General features: G+C 53.8%; 2 protein-coding genes across 24 annotated transcripts in view; one reads left to right on the top strand and one right to left on the bottom strand.

Annotated features, from left to right (window-relative positions):
- The window catches only part of EPB41 (erythrocyte membrane protein band 4.1), a 74,721-nt gene extending 69,272 nt beyond the window's left edge, over positions 1–5,449 (top strand). For 20 of the 21 annotated variants that reach the window (XM_052698567.1, XM_052698558.1, XM_052698557.1 and 17 more), the window contains 3 exons: positions 1,020–1,127; positions 1,812–4,571; positions 4,670–5,449. In XM_052698567.1, the coding sequence (XP_052554527.1) occupies positions 1,020–1,118 (99 nt within the window). In that variant the 3' untranslated portion in view covers positions 1,119–1,127; positions 1,812–4,571; positions 4,670–5,449. Of the gene's footprint in view, positions 1–1,019; positions 1,128–1,811; positions 4,640–4,669 lie in introns of all 21 variants that reach the window. The other variant, XM_052698552.1, reaches the window with a different exon arrangement.
- A 2,960-nt stretch (positions 5,450–8,409) lies between these two features.
- TMEM200B (transmembrane protein 200B) lies at positions 8,410–27,224 on the bottom strand. Of its 3 annotated transcripts, none has more exons than XM_052698591.1 (2): positions 25,901–27,224; positions 8,410–9,951 (listed from the first exon to the last, which is right to left on the bottom strand). In XM_052698591.1, exon 2 carries the CDS (start codon positions 9,926–9,928, stop codon positions 8,723–8,725), a length of 1,206 nt encoding a protein of 401 aa, XP_052554551.1. In that variant the 5' UTR covers positions 9,929–9,951; positions 25,901–27,224; the 3' UTR covers positions 8,410–8,722. The 3 variants fall into 3 exon arrangements, with proteins under 3 accessions (XP_052554551.1, XP_052554550.1, XP_052554553.1); XM_052698590.1 differs by lacking the exon at positions 25,901–27,224 and adding an exon at positions 15,592–15,737; XM_052698593.1 differs by lacking the exon at positions 25,901–27,224 and adding an exon at positions 11,003–15,554.
- Positions 27,225–27,240: the final 16 nt, after the last annotated feature.

The raw sequence follows: 27,240 nt of genomic DNA, 5'->3' as shown, positions 1-27,240 counted from the left end.
GCAGCCATGCTGTCTTTCTGAAGATAATTTAAACAGAAAATAACCTACGGATTGTTTTCTGGGTAAAAATAAAGCTCTAAAGCTGATTTTAATAATAAGTTCCTTTTTGACAGTAGGCAGTTTCATAACTGGGACAGCAAAGCTTAATTCTGCTATGAAACTGGTATTGGCAGCAGGGTTTCGATAGAATTGCCTTGGAAATTTGTGATTTAAAGAAAATCTGCAAGAAAATGAAAGTTTTCTGTGGTATCTGGATGATCTGCATTAATTTTCTCAACCCTTACAAGAGGGATTGCTGCAGTGCAGTGCCAGAAGTTGTTTCGTAGCTCTCAGCACCACTGGAGAAGAGATGCCTGCATTAAATCTCACAGGCTTTATATGAGAGCCTTTCTGATGAGTCAGCCTCACTGGCCTGCAGCGCGTGTTGGAAGTGATGGTTTTGTCATCAGAGAATCATACGTTAAATTTAATTTTAGTTGCAGCCATCACGGGCCTGGAAAACACTTGTACAGCAAGAACTGGTTAGTTAATTCTGACAGCAGATGTCTGAGAACGGCTGCAACTTGCTAGTCACACTTGCTGGAAGAATAAACAGAGTTTGCTTAATTGCTCCTATCCGTCTTCTAACAGGGGCAGCTGGGAGATGTGATGTGTTCTTAGAAAGCCATCTTGCCTTTAACAAATAGCCCAGTGCCACTGAAAGCTGTGCTCTGCCCAGCTCCCAGAAACGTGTGCGTTTGCTCTGCATGGGGCTCGTGGCCAAGCAGTGTGAACAGATCCAAGGAGGCCTAATGATTCCAGCACCTTGTGCTCCCGTTGGGATCGGGAGCCTTCAGGACATGAGAATTCTCTGCTTGGTGTAAGGTGCACCATTGATTCCTGCCTTGCCTTTAAACCATGCTTCCTTCCAAACTGCAGACAGGCAGCTTTGCTTTCCTTTCTTTCTGCCCAGAGTTAGAAATAGGCTCTGGTTACCTCGAGTTCCCCCTGGCCCTTATCTGAGATGTGCTCTCTTGCAGGTCCTCGCTCAGGCCATAAAGGCAGCGAAGGAGCAGCACCCGGACATGTCGGTGACCAAAGTGGTTGTGCACCAGGAGACTGAGATTGCAGAGGAGTAGCAGGGCTGAGTAAGTAGGGAGACCACGTGCCATAAAGGACAGAGCTGTTCCTCTTCAGGCAGGCAGCTGATGTCAGTGCAAAGGATGTTCAGCTCAGCATGGTCAGAATGTAAGGAAAATTACTGTTGTTCACCAAGCAGTCCTGCTCAGACTGTTCCTGTTGAATCTTTTAAGGCTGGTGCAGCAGTCACAAACACAGACTTATTCTGAAGTGGAAATGAGCCCCCCAAAAAGGTGTAAAAGAAGCGAGATGGGTGATGGGGCTGCTCTGTCATACCTCTCATCCCCAGCTCCTCGAGAGCATCCTGAACTGCAGGTTCCACAGATCCCTGCCTCTGTCATTTCTGGGCAGTGGGCTCCTGCTGCTCCTGACCTGCCTGAAGCATCACTTCTTTGGTGGCTCTTGGAATTGGTGCTTTGGGGACAGGCACAGGGCATTGCTGGGACAGGTGCCCAGCAGTGCAGAGCTCAGGCTCACCCACAGCACTGCCAGCAGCTCGTCTCATCTCTCCTGTGACTTCAGGGAAGCACATTCCTTTTTACAGACAGATGACTGTCAATATCACAGAATCACAGAATTGTAGGGGTTGGGAGGGACCTCCAGAGATCATCGAGTCCAACCCCCCTGCCAAAGCAGGTTCCCTACACCAGGTGATATTCAATACTCATAGCTTACCCTGTTTCTCTTTCTAGGAAGTGTTCTTTCCAGATGATACCAGGAAATAAAACGGAGCAGAACTACAAAACAACTACCTGGAGCACAGAGACCTCAGAGCTACACGACTTTATCCTCACAGACTGAACATTCATATCACTTAGCAGGATTTACGCTTCAGCATTTTACTTGGGATTGTCCAGAATGCACTGGATCCTATTGGATATAGTTTGTTGGTTGTTTTTTATATATATATATATATACATATATATATATAGTGACAAACAGTATGCCATATTTCTAACTGTACTAAATATTTTTACAGGTTTTCAATTTTGCATTCCCTCTCACAGCTTCTTCAGATGCAGGCTCAGACACAACCCGCAGGGCTCTTAGGGTTGCTTGGTGGGTTTTTCTTGGTAGTTTTGTTGTTGTTGTTGCTGTTGTTGTTGTTTTAAAGTCTCATTCCCTCAGCCTGGCTATAGGCATCGTGGAGGTACAGCCACGTCAGAGCTTATCCTGACTGCAGGATTTGTACACACCTTCAGAAAGCAGTGGGTCTTTCTGCCAGAAGAGCCACTTGAAAAGGTCAGACTTGAGTCTGTGCAGCATTTCCAATCAATTACCTCTGTTTGTAGCTGTAGGCAGTGTGAGACACCTGCAGAACACCCAGGCACAGAGCAGGGCTTCTACCTTCACCGTGAGCTGCAAAGAACCATTCAGGTTGGGAATCTCAGATCACCATCCCAGCCCCCCCATGCCCACCCAGCCCTCATCCTTTGGACTTTCATCATCTTTGGGTGTTGGACCCCCAGTGTCTGAACGCAGGAGGGTGGTGAGGTGTAACACATGCACACATCCTCGTGGGTGGCTAGCTTAAGGAATACTGGAAGTTGCTTCACTTATACTGTGAATTCCAGAGCTTTGAGAGGACTGTGGCAGATAATTCCCCTCCTTCTATGCATCCCTGCTGAGTGCTCCCTGCCTGGTTGTGTTTTCTAGATGTCATTAAATTGAAAAGCCCTTAGAAGTGTGCATTTAGTACATTTGGACTCTGGATGCTGTTAAGATGGTCGTATGCAGCATTCACAGAACTGATTTTTTTTTCTGTGTCATAGGTTTTCACTTGTTGGTGTTCTGAATTTTTAAATGAGGTTTTTTTTTTCCCCTGTTGTGGGTTGTTTTTGTTTTTTTCCCCCCTCCTGGTGCTATTTAAAGCTGAACACGTTACCCACATATCAGGGCAAGGTGTTGCATCCTGCTTTCATTTAACTTAAAATCCTATGGCCAGTCCTTCCCCAGGCCTGCAGGCTGCATTGGGAGAGGAAACCTTGGGAGGTGTCACACTGCTGGTTGCAATAAAGCCAATTGTGGAAAGCAGTGCAGCACTCTGGGGGTGCTGCCTCCCCTCCTGCATGCTGGGGAAGGATCTGTCCTTCGTGGCTGCCTTGCTGGAACGAAACACCAGGGCTCTTATCTGCATCTTTGGGCTGAGCTTACAGACCACGTAGAAAATGTCTTCAAAATATATATTAAAAAGAAAGAAAGAAAGAAAGAAAAAAAGAAAGAAAGAAAGAAAGAAAAGCACACAATGTGAAGTTTGTTTGTGGAAGCCCCAGCCCCCTCACAGCCATTCCCAAAGCCTTGGCCATCCCCACTCAGTGGATGTGATCCAGGTCTCACTGCTGGTCCCTCCATTGGCTCCCAGTGCTGAGCTCCATGGGGATGCTGTCACCATGCCCTGGTTTCTCCTTCCAGCATTTAAACACGAAAAAATCAAGCTGTTTATACTCTGCCTAACGCTTGTGAGCAGTAAGACTTGGAAGATGCAATTTTCTATGATTTTTTATTTAGTGTAGTGTGGCACATAAGTAGCTGAAGGCGTGGAGTGCTCTGCTGCCGCTCCCCAGTCAAGGATGGAGGAAAATGGCAATAAAAACCCCCTGCTCTCTGCTCTTTTAAACTTGAATGATTTGTTTCTGAAGTCACTGGAGTTAGCTGAGGCTGCGGGGACAGCAAACAGCCCTCAGACTGCATTGTGGCTCCGCGTCACTTCTCCCATTCAGGTGTCGTTAAGCTGTCAGTATTGATCGGAGCCCACGCTGAGAACACTGGGGCTGCTGGATGTTGCTGTGAGCCTCATGGATGGCTGAGCTGCAGCCTCCCCTCCGGCTGCTCCAGGGCTCCCTGCCCTCCTGGAGCATCCTGTGCTGCCCATTAGCTCACACCTTCCTACATCCACCTGAGCAGCCCCCTTCCGTAACGCAGCATCTCTGCTCCCTTTCCCTTTTCCAGGAGCTGAGTTCTTTGCTCCTGCCTTGTCGGCCAGGAGCTGGGTGCACATTAAGAGAATTTCAGAGCTTTACAGTGGCGAATTGAGCACTTAGAGGCACTCAGCACTCACAAGAGTTGAGGGGAGCACCATGCAAGGCTGGGCGACGTGCAGTCGTGAGAGGCGTTACCCAAGAGGCTGCACCAGTGTGCACGAGCACAGCTGCAAATGCCAATGCTAAGAGGTCACAGAATAGAATAGCTCTTTTTTTGTTCCTATTTTTTTTTTTTTTTCTATTTTTCTTCCTGCATTTTAGGTGGTTCTTTTCAAGCTGTTCATCCTCACGCTTCCCCTCTTTTCACCTCTCGCTTCCCTCGAGCGCTTCAGACAAGACAGAGTTCCTCCCCATGGTGAGAGCTCTTGCTGGGGTGGCTTTGGGCAGCAAAGTGCTGCTGGGCACCAGGCAGCTCCTGCCTGTGGGGTTGAAGGCAGCAGCAGGCAGCACTGCTCTGTGCAGCATTGCTGTGTGCAGCACTGCTCTGTGCATTGCTCTGTGTGCATTGCTGTGTGCATTGCTCTGTGCAGCATTGCTCTGTGCATTGCTCTGTGCATTGCTCTGTGCAGCATTGCTGTGTGCATTGCTGTGTGCATTGCTCTGTGCATTGCTCTGTGCATTGCTCTGTGCATTGCTCTGTGCAGCATTGCTCTGTGCATTGCTCTGTGCATTGCTCTGTGCAGCACTGCTCCAGCTGGCAGCCCCGGTGTGCATCCCACACCCCTTCCTGCACCAGGTTGTTAAAGCTCGCTGTGTCAGGGACAAAGCAACTAAGGTCTATTTTTATGAATGTTCCCAGCTCTTCCCACTCCACGAATTCACCCAGAGACTGTCTTGATTGTATAATAGACATTATATGGAAGCTATTTATATATGAATGAATGTTTTTATAGAAGGAGCGGAGCTCATGACCCGTGCTCATCCATTGAACCTGGCTCCAGTCAGCAAACAGCAATTTCTGGGGTGTTACCCACGGCCTGTCTGATTTCTGGTTTAAAGAACTGTGGTTTGCCGATTTCCTAATTGTACAATTGCCTGAAGAGGTGGTAGTGCCCTGACCTTAGAGATTAAACTTGTAAAAAAACACACAAAAAAAGTTAGCTGAGATATGAAGGAGCTTTGTAAAGTCTTTAAGGCAATGGTGAATTGTCTAGGCTAGCTGTTTACACCCTTCTTTATAAAAATAGAGACTTATTGGCAGATCTTTATAGATTGACTAGTGATGGGAGCTGTTATTTTGGACTTTCATAGTAAATCAAAGGGAAAGTTGCCGTAGCCTTTAGACAGATGTAAGTGTTGGTATTGCTTCTTGTATTGCATTTTTCAATAAATTTTCAAACAAAACCACATCCCTGCCTCCCAAGCCGTTTCCTTGCCAGCTCTCTCCCAGCACCGCTCCCTGCAGTTCCCTCCTTGCCCTCTGCAGCCCCGGGTTGGGATGGGATCCCCGCAGCAGAGCCTGAGCGCCCAGCTTCCCCCACAGCATCCCATGAACAGGTGAGCGCTTCTGCAGAGCCACCGCTGCCAAACAGGGATGGCTGTGACCAAACAGAGCAGAGATGTTGTCTGACACCGCTTTTAGCTGCTTCTGTTTGGCAGGGAAGCATCCATCCCATCCACAGCGTCCTTAAGAGCAGCAGAAATACCAACAGCAGTGCTGACACGGCGCGCTTGGTGGTGCTGCAGGGGGGCTGGGGGCCAATTGGCTCCTGAACTCCTCCGTGCTTTCAGTTGCAACCCGCTGCGGGCAGAACTTAAAAGAGGGCCATAGAAATCAGCCACAAATAGTTGGGAAACGGCTGGAGCTGCCTCTTCCATCGGTCCTCAGCGCGGTGCGACCGACGCAGCGCAAAGATGAAGCTGCAAAGCGGGTCGCTGAGCCAGCGCTGCCCCGGGCTCTGAGGTTTGTCCAACCCCATTAGGATCACCGTGTGCTCCAGCGAGCCCCAAACGCTCCTTAAATAACCCTGCCCTGGGCTTGGGGAGGGCTGCTGAAGTCCCCAGTGCACGACCCAGGCAGAACCCTGTCCCTGCAGCCCTGTGCCATAGAGGGAAGTGGAGAAGGGTCAGAAACACGAGTATGGGGCAGAAGGAGCAAAACTTGGCACGACGTTCAGCTGGTGAGGTGAGGAGTTGGCCCTGCATCCTTTTAACCCCTGCCTCAGTTTCCCCCCTCCCCCCGTGCAGAGCCTGCCTGCAAGGGAGATAAAAACAGGCAAACAAACACCATGGAAATGTGAAGGAATTCCAATAAAAAGGAAATCCACCAAACCCAAAGGAAAACCACTGATCCCAAAGCACACCTCCTGAAGGCCCCACACCCAGGCTGTGTCTCACAGCTCCCATCCATTTAGAGGAGCCAAAGCCACTGCTCCCCCATTCCCACCCTTTTCCTGATCCCACTTGGAGCAGAACGTTCCCATCTGCATCCTATGGGGATATTTTTAGGCTGTTGATGCCATTCTGGGAGCCAGAACGTAGCTGCTGTGGGCAGGGTCAGTGCTGTCACTTGTGACACCCAGCACCCACAGCCCCTCTCCCTGCCCAGGAGGCACGAGGGGCACTGGGGCAGCCCTGCACCCCAAGCCCTGCATCCCAGTGATGGGGATGGGGCTGGAGGCTTCCAACGCTGTGTCCCAGGGCAGCAGCAGAGCTGGGGGATGTGTGGGTGCACACAAAGAAGTTACTTTTGATCTCAAATAGCCTCCGGGTGCATTCCTGCCCCGGGAGCCCTTTGGTGGCTTTTTGGCTGGTTGGGTTTTGCACTCACTGAGTGCTGCATCACCTGGAGGTTAAGCAGGAAGCCAACCGCAGCCTGTCTGCTTGCTGGGCTGCTTTGTAGCAAAGTGGAGGCAAAAGAGCATGAAGCAGACACTGAGAAGAAACATACCATGCCAAATTTCCCAAGAGGGAAAGAAAAAGAAGCCCTGACTGCTCTAAAATCAGTGCTTTGAGCCTCGTAGGCGTTCACCTGCCTATTCCCAGCCCTGGTGCTGTGTGCCATCACCATTGCTAATCAGGATGGAGATGCAAGCTGCTGGTGAGCCATGGCAGCTCCTGCCCTCCCCCTGTCCCCAGCACCAGCACAGCTCTGCTCGAGGACAGAAGGGGCTTTGGCAGTGACAGTGTGGTGTGTTTGTGCCAGAGCACATGGCTGCCAAGTCAAAATGTTCTGCAGAATGGTTCGGGCTGAAAAAAGACATTGTCCTGCAGCTTCCAAGGTCCAAAAAACTCTGTGCTTGTTTCGTGGGGATGGGAACAAAAGAGAAAACAAAACCATTTCACGCAGCAAAGACATATTTCAGCAGCTGACACTCAGCCCCACACCACAACTTTGCTCTTGGGATAGGAGAGGCAGGGATCCAGCCCGTGCAGCAAAGCCATGCTGCTGTGCCTCCCGGGTCGCTGGCAAGAGCAGCAGCTCTGAGTGAGGATCCACTGCAGCCTGCAGAGGAGCTGGGAGGTTTGGGGACGTGTCCCCAGCTGCTGCTGCTGGAAAGAATTTGGGGAGGGAGGGCCCTGCTGAGCACTGGAGCAGCAGCAGGATCAGGCATGGACCGCAGTGCTGCAAAACAACCTTCTCTGGTTTGTCCTCATGGGAACAACGTGATGCCCCTCAGCAGCTCCCATCTGCAGCCAAACAGCACCAAGTAACACAAGAGCAGCCAGCAGCACCATAAAACCAAAGCCAGCCCCTTCCTCTCCCCCACTGCATCCTCCTGTTGCTTGCATCCAAACAAAACTATCATCTCCACCCCCAAACCAGCTTCGGAAACAATCACACTCCAGGAATTTTTCCATTTTGTTGCCTGAACTTTGCAGCTGCCCAGACAGCATGAAGCGGGCAGCAGCACCAACATCTGCAGCTCCCTGGGCTCCTTTTGCATCCCCCTGAGCTCACCACCTCTCTGCACACACACAGCAGCAGGGCACACAGCATTCCTGCTGCCATACCTGCGCAGAGGGGCTGTGAAGGAGCTGAGCCCCATTGCAGGCAGTTGGACCCCGTATGGCACAAACCCCACAGGACCGGCGCAATGAACACCTCTGGCATTCCCTATGGGAAACCGAGTCCTCTGAGCACAGAGGCTGAAGGAACAAGGGATGAGATGGGTCTGTACCCAAGTTTGAGGCAATTTCAGGGAAAGCAGAGGTTTGGTGGGGCTGGTGATCGGCTCCAGTGAAGTGGGGATGTTTGTGCAGGAAAAGCTCCCCCTGTCCACCTTTCTCACACGCTTTCCCACACTGCCCAGAGCCCAGAGTGATGGGGATGCCCCACTCCCACCCTATGAGACTAGGGAGCACTGCGTGGCATCAAGGTAACATTTAATGGCCCTGTCAGGCTCTGCTCAAGCAAGATTCCCTTTGGGTTGGGCAAAGGGACCCATCTGTGCTTTGCTCACCCCGACCCCATGCCATGGTCCACCGCGGGTCTACAAGTGAGGGCTCCTCCAGGAAGGCTGCCAGCAGAAGGGCTTTGTAAGACTGAGAGCATCCCAGGGAAGGTGGTGAGGAAGAGGAGGCAGGCGAGGAGGAGCAAAGGTCCCAACCCGGGAGCCCTCCCCAGGCTCGGGGATCTCTCAGCATCAAAAGTCTGCTTCAAACCCTCAACCCCGGGGCCGTCAGACCCGCGAGCCCCCCTCCATGCCCACCACCCAGGAGCTGGGCCGGGGCTCAGCATGGTGTGGTGTCCCGTTGGTCTCCAGTAGCCGGTCCAAGGACTCCCCCCAGTTCTCCAGTTTGGCATAAGCCACCGCGTTGACGTGATCGAGCCGGGGCCAACTCCGGTTTTTACGGTCCTTGATGGGAGCCACCAGCAGCACCCCCGGCCGGCCCAGGTCCAGGGACTTGGAGTGGCCAGGGTTGTGGGGCTGAGCGTCGGGGCCCGCATGCACCATGGGGCCACCGTCCTCCACGTTGATGACGACGTGGCCGCCGTGGTTCTCCAGGCCCCGAGCTGCGATGCTGCCGCCGCTGGGGGACAGCAGGGCACAGGAGGGCGCCGGGCCTTCGGCGGGGAGCTGGGCTCCCTCTGTCATCCCGTTGGCCGCCCGTGAGGCGGCATCCAGCAAGCGGTTGTTGAGCTTGATGATGGGCAACGCCAAGGCCCCGACGGTGGCCGAGAGCCCAAGGTTTGCCTCCGAGTGGAGGCTGAGGAGGGAGGCTGCTGGTGATGCCCCCGGGCACTGCATGAGCTCAGCTGTGGTCTGCAGCCTGTTGGGGCCAAAGCCATCAGCCCACTTGCTGCTCAACGACAGGTCCACTTCATAGCAGCCCTCCAAGCACTCAGGGCTGGCTTTGGGTACCAGCCGGGTGTCCTCATCCTTGGGGCTGGTCTCCTTGGGGAGATCCGTGGCCATGCAGTAGAGGCCTTTCTGCATCAGCATGCGGGTCTCCATGTCCCTGTTCTCGTAGAGCATGGTGTTGGCACAGATGAAGATGAAGAGCCCGATGCCCATGATGACAGGGCCGATCAGCTTCAGCTTCTCATTGTGGGGCGCGGGACGCCCAGCAACCACCTCCCTCCTCATGTCCCCAGCCGTGCTGGCGTTCCTCGCTCCAGCCCCAGCACCTCCATGCCCCCGGTGGGGCCAGTAGCCCACCACGGCAATGGTCATGCCTACCAAGACCACCGAGATGCCCACCATGACGAAGGCTCCCGACGGTGAGCGCATGCGAAGCTGTCCCTTCACCGCCACCTCTGGCAGTGACTTCCGTCGCAGCCTTCGGCCTCGGCGCCGCGGTGGGGCAGGGGGGGCTGACGGCTTTGTGCCCCCCACCGTCGGCTCCCGCATGGGGCCATTGGGTTCGGTGCTCTCGGCAGTCATCGTCGATGCCTTGGCTGCTCTTCCTGCAGGGAGAAAGGTGTTACGAGCTTCACGTGGTGATCTGGGGGTCCGGGTGTGTGGGATGGAGGGGATGCGAGGACAGTGGGACCACACTGGGAGGACGGGGATGGTGAGAACACGAGGATCATAAGGACGTTGGGACCAAAAGGACACTGGCAGCATGGGGATGCTGAGAACCTGGGGACCAGAGACAACAGGGGTGTTGGGAACATGAGAAGAAAAGGGACATTGGGAGCATGGGGACACCAGGAGGATGGGGACCGCAGGGACGCTCAGCCCGCAGGCTGTGCCAAGCCAGAGTCCAGCAGTTCTGATCTCCTATCTCACTGCCCGCTTTCCTCTGCTTCTTTCTCCCTCCCTGCTCAGGATCTTGGTGGTGGTAGAAAAGCTGAGGGCTCCTTCTGAGCCACCAAAGCCCTACAAAGCCCAAGCTGTGCAGGGCAGCCACGATCCTGCTGCGTCCCGTGCTGCACCAGCACACAGATGAGAGAAAATGAGCCACCCGTGTCTCCTGCAACCAGGTGGCAGCAGGCAGCTCTGCCTGGTGACACGGAGAGCAAGGGGCTCTTTATTCATGGGGAAACTGAGGCACGGAGACGGGAGGCTGTAGAATGGCTTTCAACAAGCTGTCAGAACTCCAAATGCGCTCCAAAGGTGACACAGCAGCAGAGGGAAGCTGTGCATCACACAAAGCAGCCTGACAGCACCGTGATGAGAAGCCAAAAGTAAAACTGATTGGGAACACAGTGGCACAGGGCAGGGGGGGGAGGTGGGCAGTCTCATTTACTCCCTGAGATGAATGAAGTGGCAAGAGCCAGCAAACAGCATCACCAACGGGAGGAGAAAAACAAAACACGAGGGCTTTTTCCAGCCTTAATCATCTTAAGGTGCGATTAGCATCCCGAGGAAGGAATTAAAGATATGAGTTTCAGGATGACAGCGCGTTCCCAGCACGAGGCTGTCAAGCTGTGACCATTTCAATGGGAGAGATTTAAAGGGGGGAAAAAAAAGCCCCAAACAAAACAAAACAACAAAAAACCAAAGCCAACCTACAGCTGACAGCTGAGTGAGATCTCAGTGTTTCTTTGGAACCAGCTGGTAATCCCACGTCACGAGGCAGAAAGCAAAACAGACACTATGGAGGAGCCCAAATGCAATGGTCACCCAAAAGGAAAAGTGAGCGGTGTTTCTTGCAGCTCTGAGCACCCTTGCTTAGGTTCCCTCCTGAGTTTTGTTGCTTACAGTCCTAAATTCGACCTCTCAAATGTTACCTTAAACTCTTTAAACACCTCACAGGCATCTTAGGGATCAAACGACAGCAAAAAAAAACCCCTAAACCCACAGCCAGGCAAAAAGCTGCAGGTCCCTGCCCAGCTCCTGCCATGGCCGAGAAACAGCTCCTAATTTTGGCACTGAGCTCTTTATACCAAATTCCTTCACTATCTCCCTTACCACCCCCCACTCCCCTCCCCTTGCATCCCTTTAAGGTACCACCGTGGGGCCGGGATGCTCTTCCCACGATTTCCCATTGGAAATGGCTGTCAGCCAAAGCACGGGCTGGCGGATGCCTGGCACACAACGAGGCACAATCACAGCCTGCTCCGGGTGCTGCCCAATCCCTGGAGGCGGGCTCCTCGTTGGAAGCCCCCGTTTATCCCTCTGCCTCCCCCCCTGGAGCCGCTGCCCTTTATCTCTGTGCCACCCAACAGCTGCCCGCATCCAGAAGTTGCGGCATCGCTGGAGATGGTTGTTCCCAGAGTTCAAAACCATTACTTATATTAATAGAATCCCCAAGGTTATATAAGCTCAAAGAGGGGGGTGGGAGGGGGATATGTGGAGGGGGAACATAAAAATTCAGCCTTGCCATCAAATTCAGGAGCTGGCAGACACCGACGCGCCCGCAGTCGTGTCAATGCAGCGGAGGCAGCTGAGCCAGGCAAAGTTTGGGTGCAGCAATGGGGGTCGTGGTGGCACCGCTGGGGGGAGCACAGCCTGGGGATGCGGGGCAGCCCCACTCCCTGCCACCTCATCCCATTCCTTGGCCAAACCTGCCTGGTGCTGAGGGCTCCGGTTTCCTCGGGGAGAGGTATAGAAATGTAAATGCCTTTAGCATCGTCGCTGAGCGCTGCCAGGTTCGAAGTTAAGCTTCCAATCCCAGCAACGAGGCTGTCGTGAAAATAAACGCAAATCTTTTTCTAATCCACCTCACCGTGAAGGCGCATCGCCGTCCTCCCACCCCGATCCTCTGCTCCCTCCTTTGCGTGGAGATGCTTTGAAAATTGGGCACCCAACTGCAGTGCATCCGACGCACAGACAATAAGGGACGGCCCCTGGAGGACCTGGGTGCCCCAGGATGCTCTGCCCTGAGACGATGCTGTCCGTGTGAATTTGCAGCATGCCACAGTCTATCAAGAGTCATATTTAGTCCTCAAACCTCCCTCTGGACAAGGAGCGTGCAAAAGGGGATGGCAGTGTGCATACAATCAGCATCACCCCCAGCTCCTGGGAACGCACCACGAGCCCTCAGCAAATGGGGAAGGTACAACCTGTGCCTTCACGGGGAGGAGAGATGCTGCTGCCTTTTGCAGGTGGGAGACATCAGGATCTGCCAAGCATCGCATCTGTCCTTTCTCCGTGGTCCTTCCTGGAGGCTGGCAGGCACAGCCCAGGTGTTCCCTATGGGCATGAAGAGGGATGGAAGGGGCCCAGGTGGGAGCAGAAGCTCAGGAAATCACCAACAAACCGAAAATGCATCATTTTCCCATTTCTTTTTGAGAAACACTGTGGCACTTCCAACTCCTGACTTCTGCAACTTTAATGCTGCTTTCCTGATTTGCAGGAGCCGATGTTGAAACCCATCACCCCATCACCCAGCAAAGCCCATTTAAAGGCTGCTGGGATGGATGAGATCTCCAACACACCCCAATGACTGCAGGGAGAGTTTGCCACCGCTCTCAGCCTCCCCAGGACCCTGAGCATCCTCTGTGGGCACAGCAGGGCCATCCTCCCAGAGCCTGCGCTGCACTGCTGGCCACGTGCAGCAATGAAAACAGCTCAGATCACTTCTCAGCTCCTGTGGTCCCAAAGCCTGATGAGGCTGAGCTCCCCTCAAAGGCCCTCTGTGCAGAAAGGGGCAGCAGGGCGGCACAGACCCATGGGTGCAGGGATGCACAGCACAGCCCAGGGGCTTCCCACCCAGCAGTGGAAGTGAGGAGAGAGCAATCTGCTCTGAGAAACGATGGTTAAAAACAACGCACATCAGCATAACCTTGACCCCAGCGCTGGGATCTGCCCTCCTCCCATCCTCACCTCCCTCCCAGCTCCCATTGACAGCCCTCGTCGTGGCTGCTGTGCCTGAGCAGCACCTGCAGGTCCCAGAGCACTGCAGGGCCCCAGCCTCTGCTGGTTCCTCACCTCCAGCTGTCTCGAGGCAGAGCTGCTCTCCAGCAAAGCACCCCAGCTCTTCTGCTCCCATTTGCCAACTGTCTTTTTGTATTCCAGCAGTCCTGGTTTGATGAACTCGCTCCCAGCCTGGCTACACCCCACAGCCACATCCCTCCCACTTCCCTGTTCTTCTTCCTCCAAATCTCTCTCCTTAGCTACACAGGTGTCCAGACAGCAGCAAAAAGATCAAAAGCAGCCCTGCATCTTTCTGGGGCTCTCTGAGCAGAAGAAATCCCTCCTCACCCCCCAGCCCCACTCACCATCCCACCAGCACGAAGTCCCCCTCCTGTGAGTAAATCTCTACACCCTGCCCACACGTTCCCAGCACGGTGACAAAATCCAGCTCCCCATCTCCAGCTGTTGCTGGGGCCACCCATTAATCAATCATCATTAATTAAGCTTCCCCGCGGAAGCTTTCTGTGATAATCACAGCTTGGAGTGAAGGTCCCAGCTCCAGCCCTGGGCTGGGGTCCCACCTTTAGGTGACCTCCTGAGGTGCTGTCAGGACTCACAGCCCCCAGACGTGGCCATTCCCCCTCTGCCCATGGCCCAGAGGTGACAGTTCATCGGTTCCCAGTGTCCCTGCAGGCATTGTGGTCACCAATGCCACTTGGAAACAGAACATGGGATGGCAGTGAGCAGACACACAGCTCTGTCCTCTTACCCATCCCAACCCCTTCACCTCGACTTCCCTCCCTGCTCCCAAAACGGGGCCATCTGCTCCATCTCTCCTTACCCTCAAGGCGAAGAAAGTGCGTGGAAACATCCCACTGATCACTAATTACCAGAGCTCGCCTTACCCAGATTTACTCTGCTAATTAGACTGATCTCCACAGCGGGGAAATGAGCGGCAGCCAACCGGAGCGAGGCGATGCTGCGGGGTGGATGGGCACCGTGCTCAGGGCAGGCCTGGGAAGGGACTCAGCCCCGTTGTGTAACGAGGCAACGAAGGGCAAATTCCATGCGACCCCTCCGAGCCGATGCTGAAATCAGGACATCTGCATTGCTCAACTTTTTGATAGGAACCAGATGCGAATAATTAGTAAATCCAAATTCGAGATCACGCAGGCGTCTAAATTTAAAACGGGGAACGGATTTCTAATGTCAGCTTTTCGCTACCTTGGAGGGGGAGGAGGCGTGGGGAGCTCGGGGGTTTCCTGGGAGAATTCCTGCCTGTGTGAAGCAGTGCAGGGTAGCAGGGTGCAGGAGAAGGGACGGCAGCCAGGCGCCTCGCACATCAGCCCAGAGAAGAGGAAGGGAATCCCCCAGCTCTGCGTCTCACACGGACAAATTCAAATTCAAACTCAGAATTTGGCTCCTTTCCTTTTGTTCCTCCAACAGTCCCTGCCAAAGTGGAGGCGGGGAGGGATGCGGGGGCTGCCAGGAGCTCAGTGCTCTCAGGCACACTGTGAGGGGTCCGGCAGGACACATCCCAGGGATCCCTGACACGCAGAGCAGCGCTGGCAGTCGGCGTTCCCAATGTATTCCCAGCTGGGATCACTCTTCCCTCCAGCATCTGAACGCTCACATCTTCTCCGCTCTGTGCCCTGCTTTACTTTGCTCTGCCCTGCGGCCACGAATGCAAAGCTTCTGCTCATGAGCAGGAACTCAAACCTACTTGGGAGCAGAGGTGTGGGTCCACACTGCGCTGCTGCTGCAGAAAGGCCCTCCTGATCCTCACCACCAGGAGATCCACGGTTCATTTCCACCCGTGGCTCCTCTCCGGAGTGCCTAAATCAATTCCTGTGTATTTGCTCTGCGACCACTCCTCGGGGCAACCCTCAGCGAGGAGAGGCTGCAAAAAGTACTGCAGTTTGGCTACACCAGCACCGATCCTTCCCTGGTCTTGGATCCCGGCTGTGCACGGCTGTGTGCCTGTGGATGTGTGCACACGCGTGGATGTGCAAGCGTGAGCGGCGTGCACGTGAATAGGTGCATGTAGATGAGCGCATGTGGATCTACGCGTGTGCCGTGCATCTGCTTTCGCTCCAAGCTCCCGGCTCCGACCTTCGTGCACACACGCACACGAGTGCGTGCAAACGCGTGTCCGTGGGAGCCCCGCGTGTGCGCACGATGCAGCGCGAGCCCGGGGCTGATGTCCGTCCCTAAGTCCGAGCGCGCAGCGCTGCCCCGACCCCGCTCTCCCTCCCATCTCCGGATCCGCTCCGCTCCCGTCCCGCTCCGATCCCCGCACTCACCGGCGGTCGCCTCCCGCCGGGGCCGCTTCCCCCGGGCCGCCGAGCTCTGGAGGTCGGGGCCATGGAGGGGCTGCGGAGCGGCGCGCCTCCCTTCGCTCCGGCTCGGCTCGGCTCGGCTCGGGGCGGCAGCGCGTCCCGCCCGGCGCCGGTTCCCCTCCCCGCCCTCCGCCCGCGGCCCCGCGGGGAGGCGGAGCGCGGGGCCCGGAGCATCGCCAGGGAGGAGGAGGAGGAGGAGGAGGAGGGCGGAGGGAAGAGCGAGAAGAAGCCGTGCTCCGACCCGGCCGGAGGGGAACGAAAAGTTGCGGCCGCTTCGCGCAGCGCCGTTGCGGCACAGAAGGGATTTCTCGACCCCCGTTCAGCAGCGCGGACCCCAGGTCCGCAGGATGGGAGCCAAAGAAGAGCGAGCCCGGGGAAGGAGCCCCTCGTCCTGCTCGCATCCCAGCAGATGCACAACGTCCCGGCCCTGTCTGGTCTGCCTGCGCCGGGCATTGGGTCTACAGCAGCTGGACCCTGTGCTTCACGCTTTGCTTTCTCCCTTCCAACCACGCAGTTGCGGAGCGCATCTGTTGGAATAAAAGCACCGCTCGAAGTTCACTTTCCAGCCACCCCCTGCAGGCACTGCTTGAAGCCACGCACCCGATGTCACTCACACACACCAACACCGCACACAACCAGTGCCACAGAGATTCAGCTCCCTTCTGCTCCGGTGCCATTTGCATTTGTCAGCGTTTAATGCAAACGTACCCAACTCGCACTCCCCTTCTTCACCACGGTTGGGATAAAACTAACAGCATCAAATGAGATCCCTGCTTAGTCCACAAAACACGGTTCCACAGTTCCCTGCGTGACTTTGAGCCACCAGCAGCATCCCACGGCCTGTGAACAACTGCAAACTGCATCCACGTGGTTTTATTGCATTGCCCAGCAAAAGGTTTTAGAGTTCAGGATGTGCACCCATCTCCTGCAGAGGAACATCACCCAGGGACTCAGAGACAAAGAAAGGGAACCCACAGTCTGGGCTGTGCTGCAGGGCTGCTGATGTCCTTCCCAGCCCTGCTGTGATGCTCAGGTGAAGCAGCACCTGAGAAACTGGAGCAGGGAGGGCTGGGATGCGGCTGCAGCTGCAAGTTCACAGGTGTCCCACTGAGCTGGGGAGCTCATCCTGCACCCCACTTCTGCAGCATCCCAGGGAGGATTACAGCCTGTTCTCCCTTTCCCATCACAGGAAAATATCCGGGCTCTCCTTGATCCAGGAGAAATTAAATGCTTTTGAGCAAAATTTGACTTCCATCCTCAGCTGCCAGGTGGAGCCACCCAAGGAACTGGAGCTGGAAGCAATGAGAGCTCAGCTCCAGGAGCATGAGCTGACAGAGAGGCACTGAGCTCCATCCTTCCCAACTGGAGCACTGGAGCCTGCTCCATTGCAATATTCCAAATCCAGATCACCTCCTGACACCCCAAGTGTCATTGCCACCATGAACATGACCGAGGATGGGGGAAGCAGGCACAGAGGACATTGGGAGGTGTTTCCCTTGTCCCAACACCTCCTCCTTCTCACTGAAAGTGAGACAACACCCGTAGGAGTGGAGAGAAGAGGAAAAAGTAATGCAGAGGGGGCAAAGGGGCACCAGGAATAGAGAAGAAGGATCTCAGGGAGGAGTTCACTGTGGAATGGGAGATGAGCAGGACCAGAGCTTGGAGCACTGCTACAGAAACGAGGAGGAACAGCACAAAGACAATAAGAAAAGTGAATCAATGTTACTGTCTGAGAGGGGAAATAAAACCTAGATCTCGTGGTAATCGGGCACCTCGCTCTTGATATAGGAGAATGGGGAAGGGAACTGCAGCCTTTTTTCAGGTGCTGGGGGCTGGTGGTCCTGGCACAGCATCCTGGCTCTGTGCTGCCTCAGTTGGGCACAGGAACCGAATGGCCGGAGGAAGGAGAAGGAGACAGAGACTGATCACAGCCAGGATCTTAGATCAGAGAGAAGGAATGTTGTTATGGAGAGGCTGAGAGCTCAGGGTGGGATGACTCATGCTGGAGAACATACAGCTGTTGGAGAGGGATCTGGCACCGAGCACTGAGGCTGCAGAGCCCTCCCTGAGAGCAAAGAGGGGAGAGAGGAACTGGGGCTGTTCATTGCTCCCTGGATGGGAGCAATGGGATGGGATGGGATGGGGTGGGATGGGGTGGGGTGGGATGGGGTGGGATGGGATGGGATGGGATGGGGTGGGATGGAGTGGGATGGGGACAGCACCTCTGCACAGCACAGCAGCACCCATCCCATGGCCAAGGCCAGGCTTGGAGGCACGAGGATGCACTGAGCACAATGTGGACACATTGAGCAACAGGGAAACTGAGGCACAGAGAGATGCACTCCCTGCTGGTTGGCTGCAAAGAGCAGAACATGGCTGGTGATGGGCAGTACTCACTGCTGCAGCACTGCCTGTGGATCTGCATGCCACATTTTGGGGGGAGGCAGGGAATTCCATGGCTGGAAGCCTGGGGGAGAATCCAGACTCCCTTCTGCTACCAGGGTGGGATTCTGTGATTGTAGGGAGACCTGGGGAAGGCACTGGGAGCAACTCCAAGGCAGAGGAAGGAACCTGGGCTTTCCCAAAGCCCTTCCAGATGTATTCTGTGGTACACACCTGCAAACACAGTGCTGGATTCCCAGTGCACGGGGATAAGAACTGCACCATCAGCTACAGAGGTGGCTCCATTTATATGGGGGTTACAGCCATTCTGGTGGCTGCAAATGCAAACAGGCACACAAACCCCTACCCTGTGCTCTGCAAATACAGTCTCGTTATCTCTGTGTCTCTGGAAAACAAATTACCTCCAATTTTTCAGCAAGAACTTGGAAAAGGCCAAAGATCTGAGCCCTGGAAATGCCATCGTTTCACATAGAAGAAAATTGGTGTATCTTTGAAGGTTAAAAAAGTCCACCAAATTTACAAAACAATCAGAGCCAATTCAATGCCTTCCCAAGCTTTAACTCCAGGCCTCAACTCCCTGTGATTTACAACACTGTTTTGCCAACGTTGCCCCACGCTGCCCTGTGTTCTCACCCCCAGTGGTACCACACAGTGCTGATTTATGGGCTCCCTGCTGCACTGCCATGTAAAGCAATGCTGCCCATTGCAGCACTCCATCCCATGCACAGCTCTGGGAATGGTTTCCTTCCTCCCAAACACCCAAACAACTTCAGGCACAGCGTGGTTCTGCTGAGCTTTACGCAGCTAAAGGTTCGCAAGAGCGCGGCCAGGTGCTGTGCTGGAATTATTTATGAGGGAGAACACAGTGGTTGCATTTACATGCCTGCTGTCCCAGCATTGGGGCTGTGCATCGCTTTGGCTGCTGGCTCACATGGGATGCGGGCACAGCTCCCGGTGTAGGAGGGAACAACGCAGAGAAAATCATCCCCAGCCCCTCTCCATCCCAAAGTGCACATGGGGGCAGATGGAGGTTTCGGAGAAGCGCCCAACTTCTCAGCAAACTCATCAGAACGTTTTGGTTTGGCATTTAGGTTATGTTCTAAATTACCAAGCATTAGCGCTTGCTAATGTGGAGGTAAGGAAAATAAAAGCCGAAGCAAAGTGCTTCAGCTGAAGCTGGGATGGAATATTTCACAGAAAGGCAATATTCGGAGATTGCCGCTTCATTTAGAAACGAGCCATAACTGCTCCAGCTCCACGCAGCCGTTGTGGGAAGACAATTGTCATTTCCATTCGTCTCCTCCTCCCTCAGACGCCGCAGGGTCGGCCTCGGCTCTGCTGTGTTGGCAGCTGGGATGGGTGCAGCACAGCAGGGAGGATGCAGAGAGCTGCCCAGCGCTGCAGGGGACCCCAAAGCTGCACCGCCGCCTCCTGTGCTCTGCAGTTGTTGTCGCAGTGAGGTCAGAGGATGCTGAGCTGTGTCTCAGTGCTCACCCTGCCTTTATCCCCTCCTCGACCCATCGGCCACATCTCAGCATCTCTCCGATGTCCCTACACAACATTCCAGGGCACAGGCAGGGAGTTGTGGCCCCAGGGTCGGGCAGGAATTGGGCAAAAGCGCATGGAAAAGACACAAACAGCTCCTGGTGTCCTTCTGCTGTTCCAAAGGGCCAGTAGTGGGGATGGAAATCTAGAAACCTATTTCCAGGAAACAGTTGGGCTCCGGCATCTCCCCATGCCTGACCTTGGCAGCAGATGGTGGGCAGGGAGCGGGGCGTGCTGCTGCACGAGGATGGAGCTGTTGGAGCTAATGTGTGGGAAGTGGCCATTAATAAATCAGCAGCAACTTCACAGCCATCGGAGCCTGAAATCCTCCAGGACCGAATATGGAGCAGTGGGATTTCAGGGTGATTTATTCTTGGGTTGAGGTAGGGATCGTTTGATGCTGCTACCTACAAACGCAGAAACCTCATCCCTGTGCACTCTGGGGCAGGAATGTGGGAGCCCATCCTTTCCACAGCACATCCATCAACCATACAGCTCTTAGGAGCAGAGCAAGAAGAGGAGGCATGGGAAGGAGCAGCCAGCAGAAACCATCCTATAACCGAGACGTCTCTCCCTCGAAGCATCCAGCCTCAGTAATCCCAAATCCTTGGTATTAGGCATTTAATCTCACATTTTATCATGTCCTTTCTTGCCAGGGGGCTGAAATTAAACGGGAAGCAGGGAAGGGCTGAGCTTCAGCTGCTTTAATCGGTTCTCGCTGGCGGATGACAAGGAAAGAAGGAGGAAGAGGTGGAAGCTCCATCACTGCTCTCCTCCTTGCAGGGATGCAGCATCAAGAGAAGGAAGAGAGCAGGGGAGAAGTGGAGCCAGCGAGTGGCTGCATGGGGCTGTGCCAGAGAATGGGCGGAGGAGAGATTTGTTTCCATGATGCAAGCAGAGGGAGAGCAGCAGAGGCAGGACATGGGAAGAGCAGGGCTGGAGGCTTCTTTGGTGCTTCGTGCTGCTGGGGGAATCTCTGCTGGGGGCTGTGAGCAGGGCTCATCCCAGGATGAACAACCCCTCTTCCCCCTCTCCCTGTTGCTGTTTCTGGATGTTCCTTCTTGCTGCAGAACGCAGATATCTCACCACTGAGCCACCTCGCTGGTCAGCCCCGCATCCTCACAGTGCCACTCTCAAACAGAGCTGCCCTGGCTGATAAATGCACGTATGGAATGCTTATGGGCTGAATGAAGAACTCTTAATTGCACTTCCCTGCCACAGATGTGATGAGAGTCTGTACTGCAACCTCAGCAGAAATATCTATCAGCAACAGGCACGTACCTTCAATACACCATTTCCTAGATGAAACCAGGGACAACAGTCGAAGCACAAAACCAGAAGCTGCAATCAATGCTTTTCCTTCCTATCAAGCCTCAACTTGAGCCATTTTTATCCAGAAAAGCAACACAGGAGCTGCACGGGCAGCGCCTGATGGAGGTCCCTGGGCTGCTGTGGGACACCAGCACTGCCAGCTTGCAGGGAGCACCACACTGAGCAGAGAGATGGATTTTGGAAGAGCTGCACACGCTTAGAGAGTAATGCAATCTGTCTGCCACCTCACACAGCTCAGATGAACAGAGCTGGCAGCCACAGCTCAGCCAGGTACGAGAGCCAAAGCACTGCTCTGAGAGTCCCAGGATGGTGACAGCCTGCATAAAGGCAATGACAGCCGTGAGAGGCACCGTCACTAATCCCTCTGGAGATGCTGGTTTGGGGAATGGAGATGTTTTATGGTCACCTGAAGGCCGAGCAGAGGAGGGGCAGCAGTGCAGAGCTGAACAGGCTGTTGGAAATGAGCCTAAACTTAGGAGGGGGTCCTGGAAAAAAAAAAAGGGACAACTTCCACGTGTGCAACCTGACATTGTTTCCCCCCGAGTAAGTTTTCAGTTAAGGCCTGGCTAATGGAAAATCCTGTAATAATTATGTCGGCGTTGTGGTGTGATGGAAAATACTGTAATGAGATTAGGCACGCACAGGGCTGCTCTGCTGCAGCACGGCCACGAGCACAGCTCCCCCATCCCCTCCTCAGCCCTCAGTAGCATTTTGGGGCTTGGGAACCTTCCCCAGAGCCCCTCACGGTGTGAGCACACACTGGGGCCCTTCCCCCCCGTGGTAAACTGAGGGCTGGAGGGAATTAAGCACGGCTCTCCAACCACAGCTCCCAGGGGCAGCTCTCCACGCTGATCATTTTCAGCTTTGCCATCGCCATCGGTGACTTCTCCAGGAGATATTTATGGTTCTGCCCGTGTTGATTCCCATGTCCCACTGAATATTGCATGTGCTGCCATTCCCCAAGGCCTGACAGTCTGAAGAACGCCGATGCTTTGCAAGAGCTGCTGAGCAGCAGCTCTTCTCCTCCCCAGCATGACTCTACGTGTGCATTTACCACTGATTCTATTTGCAGGCACACTTGAGTGTGATCATTAGCTGAAAGGCGTCAAGGAGTCAATCTGGGTGGTAGAAGCATCTCTGGAAGCTGTAGTGAAGGAAGAGCAGCATCGTCCCTGCTGATGGAGCATATCCAGAGCAATGCTCCTCCATGTCCTCCATTCAGGAGATCTCAACCATGAGAAGATGGAAGCAATGATGGGGGACTGAAAAGAGGGTAAAAAGTCAAGAAATGGGGAGGAGATATGCAGATCCAAAGGGGAGGTGGGGAATCCATGCAATGAGAGCAGTGACTCCTGGGAAGAAATGCTCCAATAACAAGAAGGATCTCCAGCTCTGAGCTGTTTGCCTTACAGAAGTGATATGAAGTCTGGGATGATTTTCTGTTGAAGAAATAAACCAATAGGAGCAAGAAGACTGGGTTTCTTCCATGGCAGCAGTGCAAGCTCTTCCGGCATTAACTGCTGCAAAATGGGTTTCCTACCATCCCTGAGTGGTCCAGAAGGAGTGGACAATCTGATGAGCAAAGAGGTTCGACACCACATTAAGCAGAAAACTTGGATCAGCGCTTGGAGCAGCAGGGCCTGGAAAACCATCAGGGGAATTGTTACAATTAGGGGAGGGGGGGCCACGCAGGAGAGAAACTTGCTAATGGGCATCAGAGCAATTACACGTGCAGCTCTAATAGGCATGGAAATAATTAACATTCTGCCCAGGGCTCAAGCAGTGATTCCACGAGTCCTGCTGAACCTGAGCCCCATTTGGGTGTGGGGGTTGGGTATGGAAGCAGAAAGCAATGGCTTTTGGTGGGAGCAGGCTCAGGACACAGCTCTTATCCTTATCAGCAGCTGGTGCTCCACGCAGCAGGCAGCTCTACGCCTGCACCCATTCGAATGGCACTCACCATCCCCACGGAGCACTCTCCCCCAAGAAAGGCTCAGAACATCAGGCTCTTAAGTCCCCCAAAGCCCTTTGTGGGATGCTGTCTATCGCCACCTCTTGAAACTGGACAGGAGCCCCATGAGATGGGGCAGGAGCCCTTATGGACCAAAGGGATTTGGCTGTGCTCTGGCAGGATGCTGCTGGGAGGCAGCAGGAGCGAAGATGCCGCTTCTGTGCCTCTACAGCGCTCACCCCACAGGATCAACGAGGCTTTGTTTTCTTTATCCCTTCCAGCAATTCATCAGTTTTACTGCTAAACAATGCCACCTCTTTGAAGGGGAGGTATCCTATTCTAAATCTCTCTGGGGCGGAAGCAGCAGATGATCTTAACCAGACGTGGCTGCTTAAAGGAATGCAGATGCTACTGCCCTGGCGGAGCTCTGCTGGGCCCCAAGGCACCCTGAGCACCCCCAGCATACCCCCCACTGCTAATTTACCCCCACCCCAATATTCTGCCAGCCTCTGAAGCTCCTCTGGTTGCTTCAGCAGAGATCCCACAGGCCCACCCATGGATGCAGAGCTGATGGGAGGTGGGGGTCGCACCCACCCAGCTCCAGCTGCACCCATGGGCACTGGGAACCACAGCCTCTGGATGAGAGAAAATGCTGAGGAGTGGCTCCTGCTGTGCTGAGAGCCTCCAGCCTGCCGGAGATTCAGTTCTTATTTGGTAGATTTTTTAGCACACTGGTACATCTCACTCCTCCTGGTAACCACTACAACTCTGTGCATACAACCAGGGCTGCTTTTATCACCTTCTGCGCAACCAAAAGCTCTCTCATTTCTCCCTCACCTCAAAGAAAACAGCTCCATCACCAGAAGCTCCGACCTCATGAAGATTTTCCACGTGTTCTGGATGCAGAAGCATCACGCTGGGCGCATCACTCCGGGTGCTTCGTGTCACTGACTGTAACTAGATGTGAACAAGCACTGGCTTCAGGGCAAGAGGAAAGCTTGGGCTGCTCTGGCGTGGAGATAATTGCGCAAGATTAAAACACACAGCTTGCTCCCTGCCCTGCTTACATAAAGTCCTCGTGCACATTTTATAAGAGAAACTGCCTGGATATAAAACACGTCTCGCACTAAAACTGACAGCATAGAACAGAGCTCTGACCCAAAGCCAACGTGCTCTGTAACTGAAGGTGTCATCGGTCCTTTTCCCGTCACCCAGATCACCATGGAGCCCCAAGAATGGTGCAGAAAGCTCCAACAAAGGCCAAGTTATATAAAGGAGGAGTTGAGTGCCACATCCTTGGGCACCCACTGGCGCCCATCATCACCTGAGGCTGCAGTCTGTTGCTCCGAACAGGAGCAGAGCTGCCCCTCCGGTGCAAGGGGAGGCAGGAACCTCTGGTTCCCCCCAAGATCCCCTCCTGTGCTGCTGAGCTCCAGCCTCTCATTAGGTGCATTCTTTCTGCACGTGGTGCACAGTGCGAGCCAAAGGAAAAATAAATCTGTTTCACGGAGGGAGAAAGGAAGGAAAAAAGAAAAAAAAAAGAAGCTTCTAATTTTGTGCTGCCTCTTAAATGAAGATGCTTGGGGCATTCTGCATTGAAAACAGAGAGCAAGGCCCTCCCCAGCCAGCGGTAAGCAGCAGAGATGTGAGCAGAGATGTGCCTCAAAGAGGGGGTTTACATCAGAGCCTCTCCTCTGGTCCTTTTCAATCCCATCCCTAAAAGAGAGGAGTTTGAGGCAGTGTGAAAACCATCCAGGGAGGCTCATTGAATAGTTGTGTGGTCCTGCTTGGTAACACAGAGACACAGCACAGCTTCCTGTGCTCCTGTCAGAGATAACACAAGGCAGAGCACATCCCTGTGTGCCCACAGAGAGGTGGAAACGCTGCTCGGGGCTGCAGGAACAGCTGGCACTTTGCACATGGGGTAACCTCTGTAATCAGTGATGCTGCAAAAGGGCACAGCACCAAAAAACATCGGTCTGAGCCCAGCAGTGGCATGAAACTGGGTTTGGAGACACACAGTAGGAACAGGAGCTGCTCAGGTCTGCAGGGGACAGGGAGCTCCTGGTGGTGCATTGAAACCCTCTGTGCAGAAGTCCTCACAACACCCAAGGAATGGTTGGAAATGCTCCAGCAGCAAACGTGTGTATCTCCAAACAGGAAAAAATATCTTGCTTACATGAGCAGTGTCTGGAGGGTCGGCTATGTGCAGAGAAGAAAGAATTGGGGGGAAATTAGTAAGCTCACAATGCGCATGGAAGCAAGGATGTGAAAAAATATTAGGGGAAGTGACACGCAAAGCCAATAAACAACAGAGCCAGCAAACATGCAGGGAAGGACCAGTGGCCAAATGAGGAAGGAGTGCAGGAATGCAGAGCAGAGAGCTGCTTTGGGTTGAGGGGCTGAATCCACCCAGCTCTACGGGCATGAGTGGGAAGAGCTGGTGCTCTCAAATAAGCAATACAGGCAACTCCAACACGAGTTAGAGACCATTCAATGCAATCAATGCCAGAAGTGAGCAGCTCACATCACTCACACCTTACACCACCGATCTGCTGCTGCCCTGCTTTGCCTCATCCCACCACGAACAGCAGCAGAACCCAGCCCAGTGGCACTGATGCTCGTGGCTCAATTTGGAGCCAACAGCCCTGGCACCTGCTGCACGAGAGGTTAAAGCCACCTACATGGGAGGGAGCCAACCTAGCATTGCAAAGGCTGCACGCTACATCAGTCAGGACGTCTGCTCAGAGCACAAACCCTGTAAGGGAGGCAGAGGAGCAGCACTCACACACAGCATGCAGGAACTGCATTGTGCAGAGCTCAAGTCAGTAGGATGCTCCTTTTCCCCACTGCTGGCTCAACCCACATCAGCCACATTTGCTCCTTTGCAAATGTTAACACTGGCATAACAAGGAAGGAGCAGCTCAAAGGGAAACTGCCAACAACTCACCGACACAGCACAGACTGCAGGTCACACCTTCCCCTATGGGGAAACAGTGCACTTCCAGCAGAGAGATGACAAGTGAAGGTTCCAGGACTTACCTTGCTGCAGAGCTGGGCATCACAGAGCTCCTCCCGGGGCAGGGCTGTGCCAGGAGGGCAGAGGCAGGCTGAGCTGCCCACCAGCATATGCAGTGTGGAAATGCACTCAGTCACAGCTGCAGGGCACAGGGCAGCTAGGAGGGGTGCTGGGCTCAAAGGGCTGCATGGCGCTGATGAGAGAAGGGCAGCACATCCCTTTCAGGGCAGCTGTCTTCAATTTACAGCCAGGAGACACCTTGAAACCTTCCCATGGATGCTCAGATCCCACGAGGGCAGGGGCTGCCTGCAGGACAACTCCAGCATCCAGAGAACAAACAGGTTTGGCTGCCCAACGAGAAACATGGCTCAGAACAAAACAATCCACGTCTGACCAAGCAGAACAACCTGCAAACTTAATCAGCCATGGGGGTGGTTAATGCACATTGCTCTGTTAAAACTTCCCCATCAAAATCTTGGTTAAAAAACAAAAAACACAACCCTTCAGCTTCCATGGAGGAATTCAGGTATCAAAAGCAATGAGACAGACAAGCACGCATTCCAGCAGAACCCAAGGGTGACTAACAGAGTTTGGAGAAGCAAAACTCAGCGTTACTGAGCACACAACAAACATCCAAGCTAAGCAGACTGGGAACACGGTAACAAAAGCAAACAAGCTGGGTTTAAATAGAAGCAAAAAAAAAAAAAAAAAGAAGAAAACTTGGAAAGGAAAACCAGTGAGAGCAAATGTTTACCCTGATGAAGGATAGTTTAGAAATTATGGCTGGATGCCAGCTCTCCAATATTTTTAGTTTGGAAAGGTCTGCTAATCTCAGGCTGCAGTGCTGTGGGTCCGTATCCTCAGCCCTTTCTGCTGTTGGTTCAGTGGGGCACCAGGAACCATCACTGCGTCAGGGCTGCTCTGCACAAAGCTGTCTGACCATCAGGGTGAAGGCTTCCACCACCTGATTTGGGGGGCAGGAAACCAGCCGACAGCACAGCAATTTGCAATTGATCAGCTAATTGCAATTAAAGCAGAAATCAACAAGCGGGCAAGTTAACCACTGAGGATATGGGACAGCAGGAAGGTGGAAGAGGCAAAAAGCCCCCAAAGGTTTAACATTGATTCATACTGATAACAACTTGCTAATTTTAGTGAAGCACTCGGGGTTGGGAGCAGCTTTAGGATAGCACAGTCCTGGGATGGTTTGCAACAGAAAACCGTGAGGGATTAAAATATTGTCAGCACAGGACAGGAAGGAATTTTGGGGATTAGGCACAGCCTCAGCTGTGATGCTGGCCAAGGCTGCGTGCAAATCAAGGAGAGCACAGGCACAGCGCTTTGCTCTGCCTGTTAAAGAGAT

This window comes from Tympanuchus pallidicinctus, unplaced genomic scaffold, assembly GCF_026119805.1.
Source record: "Tympanuchus pallidicinctus isolate F22 unplaced genomic scaffold, pur_lepc_1.0 scaffold33, whole genome shotgun sequence".
NCBI lineage: Eukaryota > Metazoa > Chordata > Aves > Galliformes > Phasianidae > Tympanuchus > Tympanuchus pallidicinctus.
This window is presented reverse-complemented; position numbering and strand designations above follow the sequence as displayed.